An 18549-nucleotide genomic window follows, 5' to 3' on the forward strand; every position below is an offset into this window, starting at 1 on the left:
TCCTCGATGTTTTTCCGCTAAGAAGCGACTGCTGCGTTTCGCTTTTGTTCTGACTTGCGTTGCTGCACTTGCTCGTTACGCTTTTGCTACATTGTTCATGTTTCCTTGCACTATGGGCCACGCGCTTAGCCAGCCTAATTTTCCTTCGCCATCTGTGAACCGCCCCCTCCACACATACCTCAGCACTCCCCCGCGCACGTGAAGGGAGGCCGGGGAGAGGCGTGACGCAAGGACTTCACTAAGAGCGAAACCTGTTTTGTTGATCATGAGCCCCTTCCACGTCACCATGCTCCCCCACCAACCACCTACCCACTACCACCCACCCCTCTACCGCGCTGTCTTCCCTTTCAAGAGCCTCATCCTTATTCGTTTCTCTCGTTGTTGTTTTTGTTTCTTCGGAGTGGCAAGCGGAGTACGCTGCTACAGCACAGCCAATCGCCGCGGCACACGAGGGGAGCCCCCCTCCCCATATGTAGCGCTGAGGGGTGGGTGGGGGTGGGGCGAGGTGGGAGGGAGGGAGGTTAATGAAGTACTATCACCTAAGTCGTAAGAGAAAGGCACACACATATATGTATATACGAGACTAACACACTTAGAACGAGGCCGCGGCAGCGCGCGTTTTCATCCCCGACCGAGGGAGAGAGGGAGGGTGTGGGCAGAGCATCGGATGCCACCACTACCACCGCCAACCACAACCTCGACACACCGACACACCCAAACATACACACGGCAACACGGGATCGATCCTGCACTCCTTCACCCGGAGGCGCCTGACGCGCGTACTCTAAGCTTCCCATACGCTCGTTCGTTTCGCTTTTCGGTGTGCCTACAGACCCATCTGGCGCATGGAAGGGAAGCCGAGCATCTCGCCGTGGCCGTACAGGCTGGTCTTGTTCGAGAACATCGTCTCGTACACCCGCTTCACATCCACCGCGTTGACAGAGTTGATGGCGTCGACAACCTCTTCGACCGATGTGGCTAGGGTCGAGTCGCTATCCACGGCGAGGCAGGTGCCAAGGTAGTCGCAGTAGTCGCGAATGGTGTCGACATTCTGCACCATGAACTGCGTTCTCGCCATTTTTTTCGCCACGGACAGCATCGAGTCCGCGACAGAGGCCTTGTTTGCTTGCACCATCCTCACAGCGTCCGTCACCATGCGCACCGCTGCCTGCGGCTCTGCCTTCGCCGTGAAGCCGATCAGGCCAGCCGTTTGGTAGGGGCTGTAGAAGGCGCGCAGGCCCGTGTGCTCGTGCATTTCATCCGGGGCGCCGCAGCGCATGCGGCCGCTGAACCCGATGTCCATCAGCGCCCCCACGACCATCGAGGCGGCGTGGTCCTTCGTCATCTTCCTGTCTTTGCCGTACGCGAGCCAGCCGACGGCGATGATGGACTCCGGGTCCATGTCCGGCTTCGTTCCCATTACCTTGGGGCGGTCCTCGTGGTCGTGGCGCTCGCCCCCGGTGTACTGAGCGGCCTCATCCTTCCAGTTCACCGCGCACGGCTGCGCGCGGGCGTGGTGCGGTGCCGAGGCGGAGTGTGGGAACGGGGTGTTCTCGTACTCGGCAATCAGCGCGGCGTGATCGACGTTGACGCCGGAGACGACGACGCGCGACGGCACGACGTAGCGGCTGTACTGCTCCAGCAGTACGCTGCTCGAAATGATGCCGTTGCTCATCGCCGGCACGAAGCGAGGGTTGCCGAGCGGCTCACGGTAGAAGGCGACCGTCTCCAGCATCTGCTTCGCGTACTCGGCTGGGCATTGCCAGCGGAGCTCCTCGACCTGGTTGTCAATGGTGTCACGGAAGCGCTCCACATCCGGCTCGTGGAAGCGGGGCGCGGCGATGCAGGTAAAGATGTTGTCCTGCACCAGATTCAACGAGAACTGCTGCTCCGCTTGCTTCTGGTTCTGCAGCTGCCGCCGCTGTGAAAGCGATGACGTCGGCGCGGCGCTCTTCCACTTGTCGGCGCGGGCGTCGATGCGAATGCCGATGTAGTGCTTGTGCTTCTCGAAGTGCGACTGGGCGGCGCCGACACTGCGAATGTTGCGGTCAAGCTGGAACAGCGAATTATTGTAGTTGCTCGTCGTCAGGGCAAGGTGCATCATGGCTCCCGTGCCCGGCGCGCTCGGTGGGTCGTAGGCGGGGCCGGCGAGTATGTAGGCACCAACGGACACCGACGGTCCACCGAGGTTGTGCGTGATGACGCGCGCGCCGTTGTGCAGCTTCGTGATCTCCACCTTCCCGGCAGCAACCGGGGCAGGCTTCGACGAGGGGCCAGGCGGCAGGCGAGAGGTTCCGCCAAACGGTTGGGTGAGGGGGGTCTGACCGAACTTGTACTCGTAGATGCTGCGAGCCTGCCCAGCGCAGGCTGCGGTGGCCGCCACCGGCGCCGGAGCGACTACACGGCGGAACATGAGCGGGGGTGGGTTCCACTTATGGTATGAATGAAGGGAGGCACACACACACACACACGCGCGCGCGCGAAACACGTACGGCAGCTCACAATCACAGGCGGAAGCTTGGAGATACGCGAGGGAGGAGTACCGCTGCTGCTGTTTCTCTCCTGCTTTGCTAAAGAAAGCCGACTCTTTTCGCGCCTACTATACATACACGTGCACGCGCGCATGCGTGTGCGTGTGGGTGGATGAGCGGGGTGGGGTGCGGGGATGTGCGCCAACCAAGAGGAAGTGAAGGAGAGGAAGAGGGAGGAGAAGAGTCGAAGGCATCGCCAAGAGGAGGAGGACAGTAAGAGGAGGGGGCGGAGGGCACAGCCACCGACGCAGGTGTGCCGCCTAGCTCAATCATGGGGGGGGGGCAGGAACGGGAGACAGAGAGGTGAACCTTCGAAAGACGTGCGCGGTGTACGTGCCTCTTCCTTTCTTGCCTTCTGCTTGCTGTATGTTTCGGTGGTTGGCGTCCATCTTCATGGGGTGGGTTCATATTGTGCGCCGCTGCCCCTTTCCCCGCGTACGCACACACGTAGAGACACACGCACACACACACACACAGACATCTGCATACCTCTCTTCGAAAACAGCAACAGCACCGAAGGAGGCGCACGCACGCGCGAGGGCTTATGTGTCTGGGGCCTCCCCCCAGCAAGCAGGGTAGGCGCTGCTGCTGATGTGAGTATGCCTCTGTGCTTGTGTGAACGAGGCGGAAGCAAGAAACAAATGAAGCGGTTAGCTTGATAGCAGCGGCAGCGACAGCAGCAGCAGGAGTTGAGATCACCAGTACCGAGCACGAAGGGTGGGTGTGGGCGGGCAGCGGTGGCGTGGGACTGTAGGGCTTCGGTTGTAAGAAAGGCCACCACCGAGCCGCTGCAAGGGAAACGACAGAAGAAGGGGGGCGTAGGAGACGATGAATGTGGGATTGTTCGCCGACAGCCTCCGCTACAGGGCACTTGCCCTTCACCTGTGTGCGTGTGTGCCGGGTATGTGAGTCGCCGTGCATGCGTGTGCCCCTCTCGTGCTGCTGCTGCGGTGATGGTGGTGGTGGGGTCGTGGCCCCTCTCCTCTATACCTGTCATTTGCCCGTGAGTGCCACCATCTTCTCACCGTTCTCCTTTCCTCTATGCTGCCGAGGAGTTCGCGGATGTGCGCACTCGCCTTGGTTGTTGCGAGAATACGAGGGAAGAACGACGCTGTGATGAGAGCGAGAGGAGGTTGGGGGGGGGATGTGTGCGTGTGTGTGTGTGTGTGAGGAGGCTCTCTGTTTAAAGGTCGGTTCAAGGTCTTCGTCCAAGCGCGGACTGAAGATTCGAGTGTGTGTGTGCGCCGATGTGTGCGTGCGTGTAGGGAGGAGGGAGGGAGGGAAAGCAGTTTGGCACCGCTCTCGCAGGTGACGAAGCACGCGTGCGTTAGTGGCCGCACAAGCGAGAAAAAAACGACAAGAGTGATAGCGCCGAGGCCGAAGAAAGCAAGAGAAGAGGTGGTCCCTCGAAGAGCGCGCGGCGGCGGCGGTGGGGGAGGAGGGGGGAGAGAGAGGCGGTAGTTGGGGTGGGGTGGGTGGGGTGAGTGTGTGGGCAGCAGAGACGGTATGTAGACGTATGTATGTAGAGGGGATGGTGCGTGAAGATATGGTTCTCGGTGGGTAGGTGGGGCGCGCGTGCGCGCGCGTGGAGGGCTGCTAGGAGGTGAGGCGTGCTCGCCCAGTCACCGCATACGCTCACCAGCAAGAGAAAAGGAAAGAAACACGTCCCCCTCTCTCCTCTACTGACTCGTCCTCCAGCATCTTGCGAGTGCAGCGAGGTGCTTCTGCACGTGCGCGTGTGCGGGCGCATGCGTTCCTGCTAGACGAGAGTGAGAGGGAGAGATGGAGACGTCCGATGTCTTGATGGCAAGGGAGGGCTGAGTGGTGGTGGCTGGTGAGTGGAGGGGGCTAGCTAAAGGGGGAACACTGTGCTGGTTTGGGCGTGCCACCTGTGTGTGTGCGCAGGTGCGTCCTTATGTTGACCTGCTCACTCAGTGATGGATAGAATATGCAGGTGCGAAGCACACCGCACCCACAGGCGCGCACGCAACACACTTCGTTCCCTGTTTCCTCCACACCACTCCGCCACCTCCCTCAATCCCTGCGCGCAGGCGTTGTGATGTCGACACCCCCAGTGTAGCGCTGTGAAAGCATGCCTCCGCACCTCTAACGTATACGTTAACGCCCTCAATGGTAGTGGGGCGAGTGGATGTGAGCGTGATGGTGTTCGCGCCACTGCACGTGCGGGCTTGCGCCGGCACTACCCCCTCCTCCCGCCTGTGTGTCACCGACAGGTAATGCACCTGCACGTGTGCCTGTGTGTGCTATGTGTACGTAGGCGTGCACCTGTGAGTGAGTGTGTGTGTGTGTGTGTGCGTCATTGCAGTTATGATGAGTGCCCGTGGAGAAAGAAACGTACGCATGCCCGGTGCGAGTGTGTGTGCGGCAGGCGTCGGCACGATGCCGAAAAGGCATCAGCCACGAGCACACCATCGGCTGCATCCACGGCATCATACGTGTGTGCTTGTACGCGTGAGCGGGTCACTGTACAGTCGAAATCCAATTGCAGGAGAGATGGATCTGTAGAGAGAGAAAAGGAGGGATGCGGATGAGGCTCACCAACGCGCTCGAACTCTTTCAAACACCATCCTGCAGCCTTCCTCCCCTCCCTTCCCCTCCCCAGCACCACCACCTCCTCCTCCTCCACTGGAGTACACATGAACCCACGCACCCACCCACCCACACACGAGAAATGGAAAGCACAACAGCATTACGTTAAGAAGAGCTTCACCACGGCGAACCACAACATTATAAAGACGAGAGAGAGAGAGCGCTCGCGTGCGCGAGCCCGACGCCGACAGAAACCCGCCCAACAAGACCAATAAATAAAACGGAGCGATCAGGCTACACACAGATACAGACACACACTGCAAGGCGCGCGCACGCACGCCCGATGCTGCGTTCCCCACCCTTGCACGCGCGTTGGGCGCATGCGAGCCGGACACCCAAACACACACAGCAACAGACAGAGGGAGACCTTCGCTTTCACGGCGAGTTACTCTACGACAGAGATACAGACAGGCGAGCCAACGACGCGCGCGCACGTGCCCATCAGCGACGACGGCGTTGCCCCTTCGCCCAAAGTACATACTTCCACATTAGGTTGGGCTACTAGAAAGCATAACGACCACAGCCGCCATCACAGGTGCAACCAAGAGTGAATGCACACATGCACCACATCGTCGTTCCCTCCCGCGCCCTCTCACACAATCACCGCGAGGAGAGGGAGGAGGAGGGGGGGAGGGCTGCAGAAGATAATGAAGCAAGGAATGAGAAAACTAGCAACAGGGAAGGGAAGAGCCAAGTAACGCACAACGACGTGAGCATCGCCACAAACACACACACACACACACACACACACACACACACACGCCCAACAAGAAGTAAAGGAAACAAGCCAAGAAAGCATATCTATTCGAAAACGCTGACGCATCGGCCAGCCGACTCCCCCTCTGCTCACATGTCCGCCCACGCCCACGCACACGCACCCTCTCCTTCCCTCTCCCTGTCCAGGCGCTGCTCCTGCGCCCGCCTCGACTGTTGCCGCATCCGGTTCACTCTCGCCCTTCATGAGAACGGGGAGACGATGACAGCGGGTGCACGACGGAATCGAGGGGGAATACAAAGCCGGCACCAAAGAAGAGGGGTGGTGGCTGTGAGAGGGCGGTGGCGACAGCACGTGGCGGGGTGGGGAGTGGAAGAGTCTCACCGAGGTGTAGCAAAAGAAAATAGGGAGCTGAGGAACGCACAAAGACACACACACACACACACACACATACACACACACGCGCGCGCGGAGACGTGAGGTTCATGTTGATGCCGAGCGTGTGTGTGTTTGGTTGTTGGGCCGATCGTAGGGCGAGGAAGGGAGGCAGACGGCAGCGTGCACAGGGAAAGCGTCCAAAAAGCGTTTGACAACCGCCTTTCCGCCATACGGGCGCGCCAGTGCTACTGCTTCTTAGTGCGCTTCGTTGCCTTCTTCGGCGCGGCCGCGCGGCCACGCTTCTTCGGTGCCGGCTTCTTCGCCTTGGACTTCTTGACTTTGGCATCCTCTTCCTCCTCTTCCTCCTGCTGCTCCTCATCCTCGGCATCGTCGTGTTCCTCTTCGGCGTCCCCCTCGTCCTCATCCGCCGCCGACGCCTCCACCACGTCTGCCTTAGCCTTTGTGTTGCTCGTGGAGCTGCTGCCGCTGGCGGACGAGGAGGAGCCATCGTTGTCGTCTCCGTCATCACTATCGGTGATGCCAAGCTTCGCCGCGACGTCACTTTTCGAAGGCGTCTTGGAGGCCTCTGCTGTCGCCTCACCGGCCCCCGCCAACACGGCTTGGTGGTCCTGGGAGGGGCTGCTCGCCATCATGTCCACCACTGACGGGTTCGCGCTAGGCTGTTGCTGGCTGCTGCCGGCCCCACCCTGCGTCATGGCGTCGTCGTCCTCGTTGTCGCTTCCGATGTCCTGCGACGGATTCGGCTGTGTGTTGGGTGCAGAGGAGGAGGTGTACATCTGACCCTGCTGCGATAGCTGCTGCTGCCGCTGCTGACGACGCGCCTCCCGCTCGGCAGCTGCCTCAGCGCGCTTCTTTTCTCGCTCCTCGCGGTGAGCCGCCGCCGCCGCGAGGCCCTCCTTCTCCTTCTTCTCGATTTCGTCGATAAGCTGGTGGCGCTGAGCCTTTGTCATGGCCTTCAGCTGCACATGCCGCGCCGCGATCAGCTCCCGCAGCTGATCCTCGTTGTGGTGCTCGTGGAAGCAGTTGGGACGCGAGCAGTAGCCGTAGATGAAGAAGTGCGTGCAGATTTGCTTCGGGAACAGCTCCACAGGCTTGCTGCCCTTCACCTCCTCGAAGGATGCCTTCAGCATCAGGCAGATGCCCTTCTTCCCAAAGACAAACTTCTTGTCCTGCAGGTCCGTCGGGAAGGGGTGCTCGCGCAGCCACACCGTCATGTGCGGGCCCGGCATCGTCGCGATCACGAGCTGCTGCGCGGGGTTCATGTACACCGTCTTGATCTCCTCCGGCACTGTGACGCCGTCGAGGTTGATCGGCTCCGGTTCGTTGCGCACCGTCGCGCCCATCCGCGACTGCTGTTGCGATTGCGAATGGCTACCCATGCCGCGGCGGCTGCCGTACATGCCGGGCTGCTGCGCCATCATCATCATGGGGTCGCCGTAGTTGTTGCTGCGGCGCCCGCTGCCACCACGCGCGTTCGGGTACATCTGGCCGGGGCCGCCACCATACATCATCATCTGGTCCATGCCGTAGGGGTTCATGCTGTTGTAGCCCATCATCATCGGCTGCTGCGGCCGAGGCATCCCGCCCTGCATCATCATCATGTTCTGCGAGTAGCCCATGCTGTTGCCGTAAGCGTTACCGTGCATGCGGCGATCACCACGGCCGCGGTCGCCGCCGTAGTAGTTGCGGCCATCATTGTTGTAGCCGTAGGCGCCGCCGGCGCCGTTGTCCTGGTAGCCCTGGTTGCTCGTGTTGCCGCCGCTGATCATACGGGACTGCTGGCGCTGCTGCTGCAGCAACTGCGTGAGCAGGGCTGCCGAGTCCATACCTCCGGCGGCGCCTGCGTTGTTGCTGCCACCGCCGTAGCCTGACGTGGTCGCGGACGACATCATCAGCTGCTGCTGCTGGGAGGGACTGGACGAGTAAGGAGTCGGGTAGGCGTTCACTTGCTGAGGCTGCTGCTGCTGCTGAGGTTGCTGTTGCTGAGGCTGCTGCTGCTGCTGCTGCTGCTGGGCAGGCGAGTTGTAGCAGCGCTGGAGAAGGAAGTTTTGATCTTCGGCGCACACACGGCGGAAGTCGTTCACCGCTGCCAGCACCTCGTTCGGTGTCTTCGCGTTCGGGTTCATGGCTGCCATCTGTGCGTTCTCCACCACCTGCACCGCGTAGTCGAAGAGGTAAAAGGACCGAGACAGCTCCATCGGCGTCACGTAGTTCAGCATGCACACCGGCTTCGTTTCGGTGGGCGAGGCCGTGTGACGCGGCACCCACAGGGTGCGCCCGTTTGAGATATAGAGAAATATCTGGCCTGACATGGAGTCGCGCGAAGGGGCGGCGGTGAGCGACAGAGGTGACAGGAGGGCGGAAAACAACAAAGGAAATCGCGTAAGAAGAGCGTGCGGGAGACGGCGTTGGAGACAACTACGAGCGAGCCGCAGTCATGCACACACACACACACACACACACACACACACACAGCCGAACACAACGCAACGTGCCCATCACACATCCGTGCACAGAGGGGGAGAGGAGGGAAGGGGGTGCAAGCGCCCGTGATCAAGGAGTGACAGGGAGAGAGCGGTGGAGGGAGGGGTTGGGGGAAAGCAGCAGGGGTGCAGGGGAGAGAAGAGAGAAGAGAGCCAAGATGGCAAGTCTTCCACGTGCAGCGACGCACATACAAGCACACGCATGCCGACGCAAATACGCGATGAAAGGTGGGTCGTGGTGGTGGTGTGCGAGACGGTGTGTATGTGTGTTGGAGGGAGAGTGCTGTGCGTGTGCGTGCGCGTGCCTGCAGCGCGCACTCACGAAAAGCACATGACAGACGTCTTCCTTGCCCCGTCAAAGGTGCAGCACTGTGGTAGGGGACAGCGTCGCATGTGGACAGGTGTGTCGAAGAGACCCCAGAGGGCGGGAAGGCAAACTGCACATGTACACGCCCCACACTTGGCAGAGGTGAACAGCAGCAGATACGGGCACCAACAAAGAAAAGAAATATCGCCAAGCCTGGCGGTGCCATACACGCACACGCGCCACGCATCGCTCCGCCTTGTCACAATCCTCACCTGCCCAAGGCGTGCTTCCTCAACAGCGGCTATGAGACAGAAGCATGCAGACAAGCCGCCCAGCGTAGAAGGCGCCGGCGGCAATTCAGATGGAGAGGGGGAGGAGGAGTAAGAGGGGGGGGGGGAGGGGCGTGGTCGCTCACGTGTAGTGGATGCCCTCATCCTCCACCGCCATTACTATCCCGTCAATGTACTCCTCCGGGCTGTCGCCGGCGGGGAGGGAGGCAAAGTCCACGGATGGCGCGGCCGTTTCGAGAATAACCTTTACATCTTCGTCCGCGCTGCCATCATCGGGCGGCTCCGCCTTGACGACACCCTTGTCCAGCTCCAGGTCGAGCTGTGCTTGGCGCAGCTCGGCGGACTGCACAAGTCGGGCTTGCTCGGCGTCCTCAATAGCGAGGCGTCGCTCCTCCAGCGCCGCCTGCTCCTGCCGCAGCTCGTTCAGATCCCTGATGCGCGACTGCCGACGCAGCCGCACCTGCGTTTCGTATTCGACGATGTGGGCGACAGCTTCCTTGCCGCACCGCGACAGCAGCTGAAGAGTGTCTTCCAGCGGCAGTTTCACAAACGTGGCATGGTTGAACTCGTAGAGGAGGCGCAGGTAGCTGTCCAGCTGCTTGTGGTGATAGATGGCTAGTTCTTCGTCTTGACGGATCGAGGCGAGGCTCGAGGGCGGTGGCGCGTGCTCGCTGGCAGGTTGCCGTGGCACCTCCTCGTCCTCTGTGGCAGGACGCGCATCGCTCTCGGCGCGCCTTCGGGCTTCAAACAGGGCAAACACATCTTCGTCGCCATCGTCGGCCGGGCCGTGATTATGCTCGCGGTGGCCGAGCGCGCTCTGCAACTGGCTTTGCAGCTCCGCCTTACGCACCATCACACGCGCGCGGGCCGCCTCGATGCCGTCTGGAGGGTACATGAGGACGGGATTGCGCGCAACCATGGCGTGCAGGCGACGGAAGCCGTCTTCACCGTACACAACGGTGCGAAAGCGGTCCAGGCCGCGAATATCGCGCCCGCGCTTGCGCGACCCTGCGGCGACAGCCGGACCGCCGAGAAACGGGCTGGCGACGCTGCCCATTCCGACCTCGCTAAAGAGACCGGCGGATGTGGTGACCCCGCCGCCGGATGGGTCAACCGTCATGGGCGGGTGGTACTCATTATCCCGCTGTTTAAACATCGGGCCTCTCTTGATCGGCACTCGGACCCTCTAGCAATGCCCCAGACGCGAGCGCGTGTACGGCGTCTCGCCTTCTCTATGTGCAGTGCCAGTGCTTTAGGTTGCCCTTTATGCGCTGCATGCATGCACCCCGCGCAGCTGTGTTCGTGCCCGTCAGCAGCAGGAGGAGCGATGATGGTTCTGTACGAGGTGCTTGACGTGTCGCGAGCTATACACGTATACATACGTGTATGCATGTACATGAGGGTGCGCGGCAGAGCAGCAGAGGGAGGAAGGGGAGAACGAGCATATGTGCGGATGGACGCACAGGGGGCCGCCTTAGGAGAGGCACTTCATGACATCTCTTCCACATGGCATCAGCCAGGGTGGACGCACAGCTGGACGCACACGCGCGCGCGTCTCTTGCCATCATCCTGCGTCGACTTTGCAGTCGAGGGGGAGGATGAGAGGGTGGTGGTGGTGGTGATGTGTAGTTAATCGCCACAACGCGAGGCGACCCAGCAACAGCAACAAAAGGATGGCTCGAGAGCGCCGCATACAACACGTATACGCGCATCCACGCATGTGCGGACGCGCGCTGTGTTGCCACGGTGGACTGTGAAGAGGGAGAGAGAAAGAGGACTCGCGGTGAGGGGAAAGGCAAGAGGCGGTGATGCTTCGGCAGCGGCAACGCGATCATCAGCATCACCTCAATCCTATCTGCTGCTCGCTCGCTGTCTCTTCATCTTACTCGAGCTTCTTGAGTTCACTTGACCTTTTTGGCTTTTCGAAGGGCCACCGCGGCTGGTGACTTCACGGGGCTAGTGGGGGCGCGCGCGCGCCGCGTGGGCGTGGAGACGGCGATGTGGTATGCTTTGACTTTTTCGTTTGCGACTCCGCGGCACTCGCGTCCGCGCCGCGACGGTTCCGACGACGCTCGCCGCCCTCTTCCTCACCATCCGCCACACGCACACGCTCGCGGCCTCTGCTGGCGGCAGAGGAGCGCCTCGAGGTGGCCGCAGCATGCTTGGCGCCGCCTGCGGCGGAATCCTGCTTCAATGCGGCGGCAGTGTTCTTCGGCGAGGGCGTCAACGCCGCCGCTGCCGGAGGTGTGCCGAGCCCTCGCGAGGGAAGACAGTTGCCCGGTAGCGCATCCTCCGGGCGTAGACTGGGGCCTTTCACCAATCCCGAGCTCAGGAAGTTCGTCGTGCGGTTTATTTGCTGGATCGCCAACGCCGTCGTGCGATCCCGTGCCACGGTGCGCACAAACGATGTGGCGATGCGGGACGGATCTTGCAGCACCACGACGTCCGGCAGTCGCACTTGTGCCGCGTCATTGTCGACGCCGTCATTGCCTGCCTCACCACTAGCGCACTTCCCTGGAGAGGCGCTACTACACCCTCCAGCGCTGGAGGCAGCAGATGAAGCAGACACAGCCTTCTTCCGAGTGGCCGTGACGTCACCTCGGTGCCCGCGGCCGACTTCACCACCCAAGTGCTGCGCCCCCTCCTCGTCCGCTCCCTTCACGTCTTCAATGTCATCGCCGCTGCTGCTACCAGCTGCTACTGTCACCAATGCATCCGCATCCGCGGCGGCAGCTGCAGATAGCGACGCGGAACCTTGCTGCCCGAGCAGCCGCCCCATTTCGCTCAATGGCACTGTTAGATGGTGCAGCGGGTCCGTCACCATAACTTCGCTCGTCGGGACAGTTGTATCGTCGTCCTTGTCCTCGCCTGTCACGCTCTCCGAAAAGATGAGACGCTTGCCGAGACCGACGAGCAGGCTCTCGCGACGGCGCTGCGCACGCTTCGCGAGCCAGGACGGGTGCGGGGCCAGGTAGTTGTACTTGAGCCCCAGCTGCTTTGCCTTTTTCTCCGCCTTGCGGCGAACCAGCTTCTCGGCGATGAGGTCGATTGGGTGAGGCCCTTGCTGGTACCAAGCCAGCTTCTCATCCATCAGGTCATGCAGCTTGAACTCGCGCGACTGCTCCTCTGCCTTCCTCTGCGCCTCCGTCACAGTCAGTTGAAGAAAGCTACGCCGCTCCTTCCGCGTCATGCCGTCGAGCTGCATCCCGCGTTGCTCGGCGTCGTGCATAGCGCGCTGATGCTTGCTCAACACGCTCAAGGGGTCTTTCTTGGCCATGAGTTCGCGCTTGTGGGCCTGGCGGCGCTCCGACTCCGCCCGCTCGCGCGCGTCTCGCTCAGCGCGGCGCTCAGCTGGGGAGGAGAACAGGTACGAGAAGCTGGCATGGCTGGCGATCGCCCCCAAAGGGATGCCGTCATCGTTCACTTCCACGCCGTTCCCGCTGCCATGCGCACCAGCAGCCGGCGAGGACGATGACGCCGCCTCACGCGCTACCAGCTGGCGCTCAATGTCGGCGGAGGCCTTAAGCGCCACGCCGCTAGTGCCATCCCGCAGTCGCTTGAGGTTCACGCCGGACATGAAGCTGCTCCACTCCCGCTTCCACGCATTCTCGCCCTTCTCCACCACGGCGGCGTAGCGGCCGCGGCGTTTGCCGCCACCGCCGTCATCACCGCTGCTGCTGCTGCGGCTGCGTGGCATACGTCGAGCACAGAGCTCTTTAACACCAGTATGTGTGTTTGTGTACGTGACAGTCAACGCCGTCGACAATGAAATGCGTGTTACGTAATATATATGACGCATCGACGATTATTCGTCCATGGCCAGCGGCGTGGTTCGCCAGCCCGTTGAAGCGGGCCGTTGCAGCAGCAACCGCCCCACCCAGAGGGACCACCCACAAGGGATCCGCGGTGGGGGGTCGTGTGTGTAGGGACAGGCAAAGTCGGCACAGAGAAGAGACCAGAGAGAGAGAGGGCACCCAGGAAAACTGAAAGGATTTTGGTGGCGCGGCGGAGGGGGTGGTGGTGATGGTGAGGAGGAGGAGTGTGCATGAGCGCGTTTAAAGGGCCGGAGGGCACGTGGATTCAGCTGTGATGGTGACGCACAAGCGGAGGAGGATGGCGGGGGGAGGGCGGCAGCGGCGCTGAAGAGCAGCACATCCACCTCTGCCACCTACCCCTCACCCACGAAGACATGTCCGTTGTTGTACTTCAGTCCTTCTACACACTCTCGCTTGAGCTCTCTACCTTTGGTGGGCACATTCCGTGCGAATAGATCGCACTCGGGCACCCTGCACATGCTCTGCGCATGTACGCAAGATCCGTATATACGGATGGGCCTCCCTTCAACAAGGAGCAGGCCGTGACATCACACGCGCACACACACAAATATATATATGATATATACATCTACACATGTATTGCATCGAGGGATGCTGAGGACGGGGTGGGGAAGAGGGCCTGCTACTGAGAAAGTGTGAGGGAGGAGGAAGACAACGATGCTCGGCAAATGCGAACCACATCAACCCACGCAGACGAAAAAGAAATATTTTATATTGGCGACGTCCATACAGACGCATTACACCTCACCTTCCAGGGGAGACCGCCACCCCGCCTCCCCTAGACACGCCACACACCCCACACATACCGCCGAGGGCCCTCGAGGAGGAGCGAAGTGAGATAAAGAGAGTGTGGGGGTGAGACAGGCGCGGGCGAGTAGAGAGGTGCGAAGCAGAGAAGCTGAGCCCCCTCCCCTTCCCCCGCTCCCTGTGCGCCTCCTCAACAACGGGGCATCTTCGCCTTGACGGCACCCAGTGGAGCAGCAGCCCTCTCCAGTCGACGCCTCCCTTCCCCATCCCTCTCTGTTTGCTCCGGCCCCAGGCATCACACGGCCGGGCGGCGAGCGGGCCGACAAGGGCGTGCATGAGAGCGCCCTCGGACCAGACCGGATGGGCACCGTGGAGGCCCCCACTCCTCATGCTGCTCGGGAACGTTGCCCTGAGCGCAGTCTTGCTTTGATGGTCTTGCTGCGCGAGCTCGATACCGCTTCAGCGCACACCGTGGACTTGAGTCACCGGGGTCGCCGCTCGCTTCGTGGGGGTGCCAGGCGTGGCAGACCCGAAGGCGGTCCCGGTAGCGGTTCTGAGGCTGCGGTTACTCTCTTCAGCGCGATGCTGACACTGCTGGAGCGAGTGGGGGGCTTTGAACTGCACCGGTGCGCGGCCACTGGCATCGCGCACGTGCCGGAGACTGCCACTTCTGCTTCCACCATCTGCCGCGTTGCCGGCTTCATGGAGCAGCTCTGCAGCAGCAGCACTGATAGCCGCGGCAACGTCTGGGCGATGCGCAGCAGGAGCGGCAGAGCGCTGTCGGTCAGCGGGTTGCGTGAGAGGTTCAGGCGCTCCAGCGAAGGGTGGTAGCGAATGGAGCGGAGGAGCGGCTCAAGCGTGCTATCATTCACATCATTGTTGCTGAGGTCCAGCCAACGCAGCCGGTACAGCCGAGGCAAGACGCTCTCGGCGAACGCCACCACACCGCGGTCGCCCAGGTGCAGCCCTTCCAAGTGCATCGTCTCCACAGAGCGGTCTTTATCAATGCTCTTGAGGTCGTCGAGGACCGTGCTGTTGGGCCGCACGTGGTGCGCCAGACAGCTCGCGAGGTAGGAGCTCCGCAGCGGTTGTAGGTCGGTGATGTAGAGCTGCAGACTCTCGCACGACTGCAGGACTGGCATGACCTTCCCGTTCACATCCTGCTGGAAGGCGGCGAAGGCGCTTTTGGGTTGCTGCGCCGTTCCTTGGTCGTACTCGCGGGTGAAGACGACGCCGAGAGCATCGATGAGCAGGGTCATGCCGTCCATCGCGTAAAACTCCCCGTAGAGCGCCTCCAGCTGCCGAAGGCGACCATGCACCCGAGCTGGGGCGGCAAACGTTTCGTTCGCGTCTTCGCCAAGTACCTCTGCGGCCAGCAGATCGGCTTGCATCTTCACGGCTGAGCTGCTGCCAACAACTCTGTCCCCTATAGCTGCGTGGGAGTATCCATGAACACCTGGCACGCCGCCATCCGACGGGGGCGTGGCGGGAATGGGCGACGTGCTCTCGGTAACGGTACGCTGCTTCACGGTTGCCGGCGCTAGCTGCGGCGGTGCTTGGCGCTGAAGGGGACGTCCGGCTGGGGTGATGGGGGACGCCTTGCCACTGATTTTCGGTGTCAGAGCGGCCCCCGAGAACCAAGAATTCAGGTAACCAACACCGCTTCGCTTGATGCTGCCGCCATCTTCATGCGAGCTGCGTACATCTGCATCACCGACACCTTCCCCGCCTGCTCTGCCGCGGCCCTCAACCGGGTTGTCCACGATGTTCGCCAAGTTCGGCGTGCTGCTACAAACACCCGCGGAGGGGAAGTGCCCGAAGGACGACGACGACGCCGCCGGCTGCTGCTGCTGCCGTGGCAACCCATCTCCGTTGCCACCGCAAGGGTGACCGAGCTGCAGGTATCCGTTGTCGGGGGACGCTAGATGCGGGCGGCTTGGCGGAGCCATTGGTGGCCGTCGTCTGGCAGCCGCCGCGATACCGCCGTCCACCTCGCCTTCGCGGGTGTTGACACTGCGCATGCCTGCCGAAGGTGGGCGCCTGTGTGGTGGCACAGCGTAATACGACTGCGCGTACAGACTGGGGAGGTTGCCGCTGTGGTTCGCGGCGGGGGGGGGCGTCGCGAATACAGACTCTCCGCCACCGCTCGTGCCCGTGGGTCGCCTGTTCGACATCGTGGGCGAGTTTGGGGTACGTCCGGCGTAGAATGCCATCGACGTTGCGGGCGGTGTGGTCGCTCCGCGGCTTGACGAAGCAGCGGCTGCGGTGTTGTGGCCAGCGTGCAGGGAGGCATGACTAGCACCGCCGCTACTACTGCTGATGTTGCTGCCGCTGGTCAGCTGCTCAATCATGGCCTCCAACCGGGGTGATACGTTCACTCCTGCTTCGCCCAGCATGCGCTTGGATTCCTGCAAGAGCGCCTTGAGCTTCGCAAGAAACGACTTCGCCATGCCGCCTGGCACCAGCTCCATATCGCTCGACACGCACAGACGCAGATCTTCGCGCACTAGCGTCAGTAGGACCTCTAGTGCCCGCTGATACTGCTCGCACAGAAGCCGGTAGTTGATGCCGCCATTGAGACAGCAGCATAGGCCCTCGGCGACGATGTAGAGCTCTCGCTCTTCCCAGTACGGGGCCGGTCGCGCGCGAGGGAAGACAATGGATTCCTTCGGAGATTCGTGCGGCTGCGACGCTGCAGCGCCGCCGTTGACTGAGATGCCGCTGACGATCGCGCTGTCGCCCAGGATGGAGTGCGAGGCGGGTGGTACGAGGATAGAGGGGTCACCTGGCGAGCCGAACGGCGTCATGGCAGTACGCCTACGCTGGTATACTTCGTAGCGCTTGTTGAGTGACTGCATGATCGTGTCGAGGCTTGCCACGCCGGTGTGCCCGACACCGCCGCTACGTCCCTCGAAGTCGAATGGCTCATCTTCCTCGTACATGGACATCCTCGCTAGCCTCGCTAATCGGGCTTCTCCCAAGTTGGGGCAGGGGGAGGGCAACAATTAGGGGGAGGAGGCTGTGACTATTCAAGGTGCTCTGGTGGCTCTGCCGATGTGGACAGCAAAGGGGTCGACCGAGTAGGCCTGCGTGCCTCCGTCGGTGATGGTGCTCTGCCTTTTCCCTGCCTGCGCATGAAAGGGATACTCCGTCTCCTGCCCACCTCCTTCCGCCCAAGATGCGGCGCAGTCTGTTGAACGTCTATGAAGCGAGATACTTGCCCGCCCGTCCTCCTCCTCCTTTGCCTTCTGTTCTCATCCAAGCTCCACTGCGCACAACACAGACGACCCGCGTGCACCAGGGCGCGTGAAGGTCGTCCGTCACGAGAGCCAGAGCGAGCGAGAGCGCGCGCGCGCGATCTGCAGAGAACACCGAAAAACAGCTAACAACAAAGCAGGTAAAGAAGGGCGACGAAGAGGAAGCGGAAGCGCGTGTATTACCGCGGCTGCACACACACACGCAAAAAAACCCACATAACCGCACGCTCTCTCTGCTTGCGGAGGAGAAGGACGCGCCCGTCGGCGGAAAGGCAAGTACGTTGCGTGGGTGTTGGGGGATGAGAGGGAGGGGGCGCCGAAGCGGCGGTGTTGTGGCGAGGTCAGAGAGAAAGGCAGAGGGAGAAGGTGCGCGAAAGCTGACATGGAACTAAACGGAGGATCACGGGCCCCGACTGTATCATAGAGGCGCTTGCGAGATTTGAGGTGTGCATGTGTATGTGCACGTGTGTGTGCATGCTGTGGGAGACACAGCGTCACCAAGTTCCTCTGCGCACGAAGCGCGCAAGAAAGCGCAAGGAGGAACGTGCGCTCGGTGACCCACCCGCAGCCACGCGGGCAGAACACCGCCCCACCGCCATCAGCGACGCCGCCACGGAGTCGCGCGACGGTGGCTCGGGCGTTACTGAAACATTTTCGTTCGTTTCGTACATCAACCGCCATGCAGCGCGTGACTCACCGCCCACCGTCCTCCCTGCACCATCCTGTGCACACGTGCCAAGAATGATGCCGACCCCGCAGCAGTCGTGGATGGTTTCCTGCGTTGCTGTCGGCGAGCGCCAGCACTACCCGCTACGACCCGCTGTTGCGGCTCATGGTTTGCGGGAGGGTGGAGGGGGAGGGGTGGAGGTGAGAGGAGGTATACCGCCAGCCGCACGACGAGCACATGGGGACAGAAAAGAACAGCAAGTGAGAAAAAGTACTCGAAAAGCGGCGGCAGAGTGGCTGAGCCGACCTGTACATTCAACAAGATGAGGGAGCGTGAGCAAGACATGCAACATATGCGGTGCAAGCGTAAAGCAACAGAGAGGTAGAGGCAGGGGTGGCGGTGATGGTCGTGGTGGCACAGGAGGAGTTCCAAGGGAGGGAGGGAAGGGGGCCATCAAGAGACCGGAGAAGATACACAAGAAGAAGAGAACAGAGGGACACGCACGCACGCGCGCACAAGAACTAAAACAGGTCAACACATAAAAGGAGAGGAAGACAGCCGGAGGCGCCGGTGACGCGCGAGAGAATACAGAGCCGTCATAATAGATGATCATGGCGTGCGCGTGGAGGGGGTGGGGGTGCGCGTAGCCTACGAAGGACAATCGAACACGCGTGTAGTTTGCAGATCGACGCGCGCGCACACACACA

The 18549-nt window shown here is 61.6% G+C and overlaps 5 protein-coding genes across 5 annotated transcripts; all 5 read right to left on the reverse strand.

Moving 5' to 3' along the window:
- Nucleotides 1-826: 826 nt before the first annotated feature.
- Nucleotides 827-2413, reverse strand: LINJ_13_0760 (metallo-peptidase, Clan ME, Family M16; the record flags this gene model as incomplete). The annotated part of the gene is made up of 1 exon (XM_001464069.1): nt 827-2413. The coding sequence occupies one exon, from the start codon at nt 2411-2413 to the stop codon at nt 827-829; it is 1587 nt and encodes a 528-aa protein (XP_001464106.1).
- A 4066-nt stretch (nt 2414-6479) lies between these two features.
- Nucleotides 6480-8567, reverse strand: LINJ_13_0770 (conserved hypothetical protein; the record flags this gene model as incomplete). The annotated part of the gene is made up of 1 exon (XM_001464070.2): nt 6480-8567. The coding sequence occupies one exon, from the start codon at nt 8565-8567 to the stop codon at nt 6480-6482; it is 2088 nt and encodes a 695-aa protein (XP_001464107.2).
- Nucleotides 8568-9456: 889 nt separating this feature from the next.
- On the reverse strand, nt 9457-10491 carry LINJ_13_0780 (conserved hypothetical protein; the record flags this gene model as incomplete). Its single annotated transcript, XM_001464071.1, has 1 exon — nt 9457-10491. One exon carries the CDS (start codon nt 10489-10491, stop codon nt 9457-9459), a length of 1035 nt encoding a protein of 344 aa, XP_001464108.1.
- A 792-nt stretch (nt 10492-11283) lies between these two features.
- Nucleotides 11284-13134, reverse strand: LINJ_13_0790 (conserved hypothetical protein; the record flags this gene model as incomplete). The annotated part of the gene is made up of 1 exon (XM_001464072.1): nt 11284-13134. The coding sequence occupies one exon, from the start codon at nt 13132-13134 to the stop codon at nt 11284-11286; it is 1851 nt and encodes a 616-aa protein (XP_001464109.1).
- Nucleotides 13135-14400: 1266 nt separating this feature from the next.
- Nucleotides 14401-16866, reverse strand: LINJ_13_0800 (conserved hypothetical protein; the record flags this gene model as incomplete). The annotated part of the gene is made up of 1 exon (XM_001464073.1): nt 14401-16866. One exon carries the CDS (start codon nt 16864-16866, stop codon nt 14401-14403), a length of 2466 nt encoding a protein of 821 aa, XP_001464110.1.
- Between the last annotated feature and the right edge of the window lie 1683 nt (nt 16867-18549).

The sequence above is a fragment of the Leishmania infantum genome, chromosome 13, assembly GCF_000002875.2.
Source record: "Leishmania infantum JPCM5 genome chromosome 13".
Classification (NCBI taxonomy): Eukaryota; Euglenozoa; class Kinetoplastea; order Trypanosomatida; family Trypanosomatidae; genus Leishmania; species Leishmania infantum.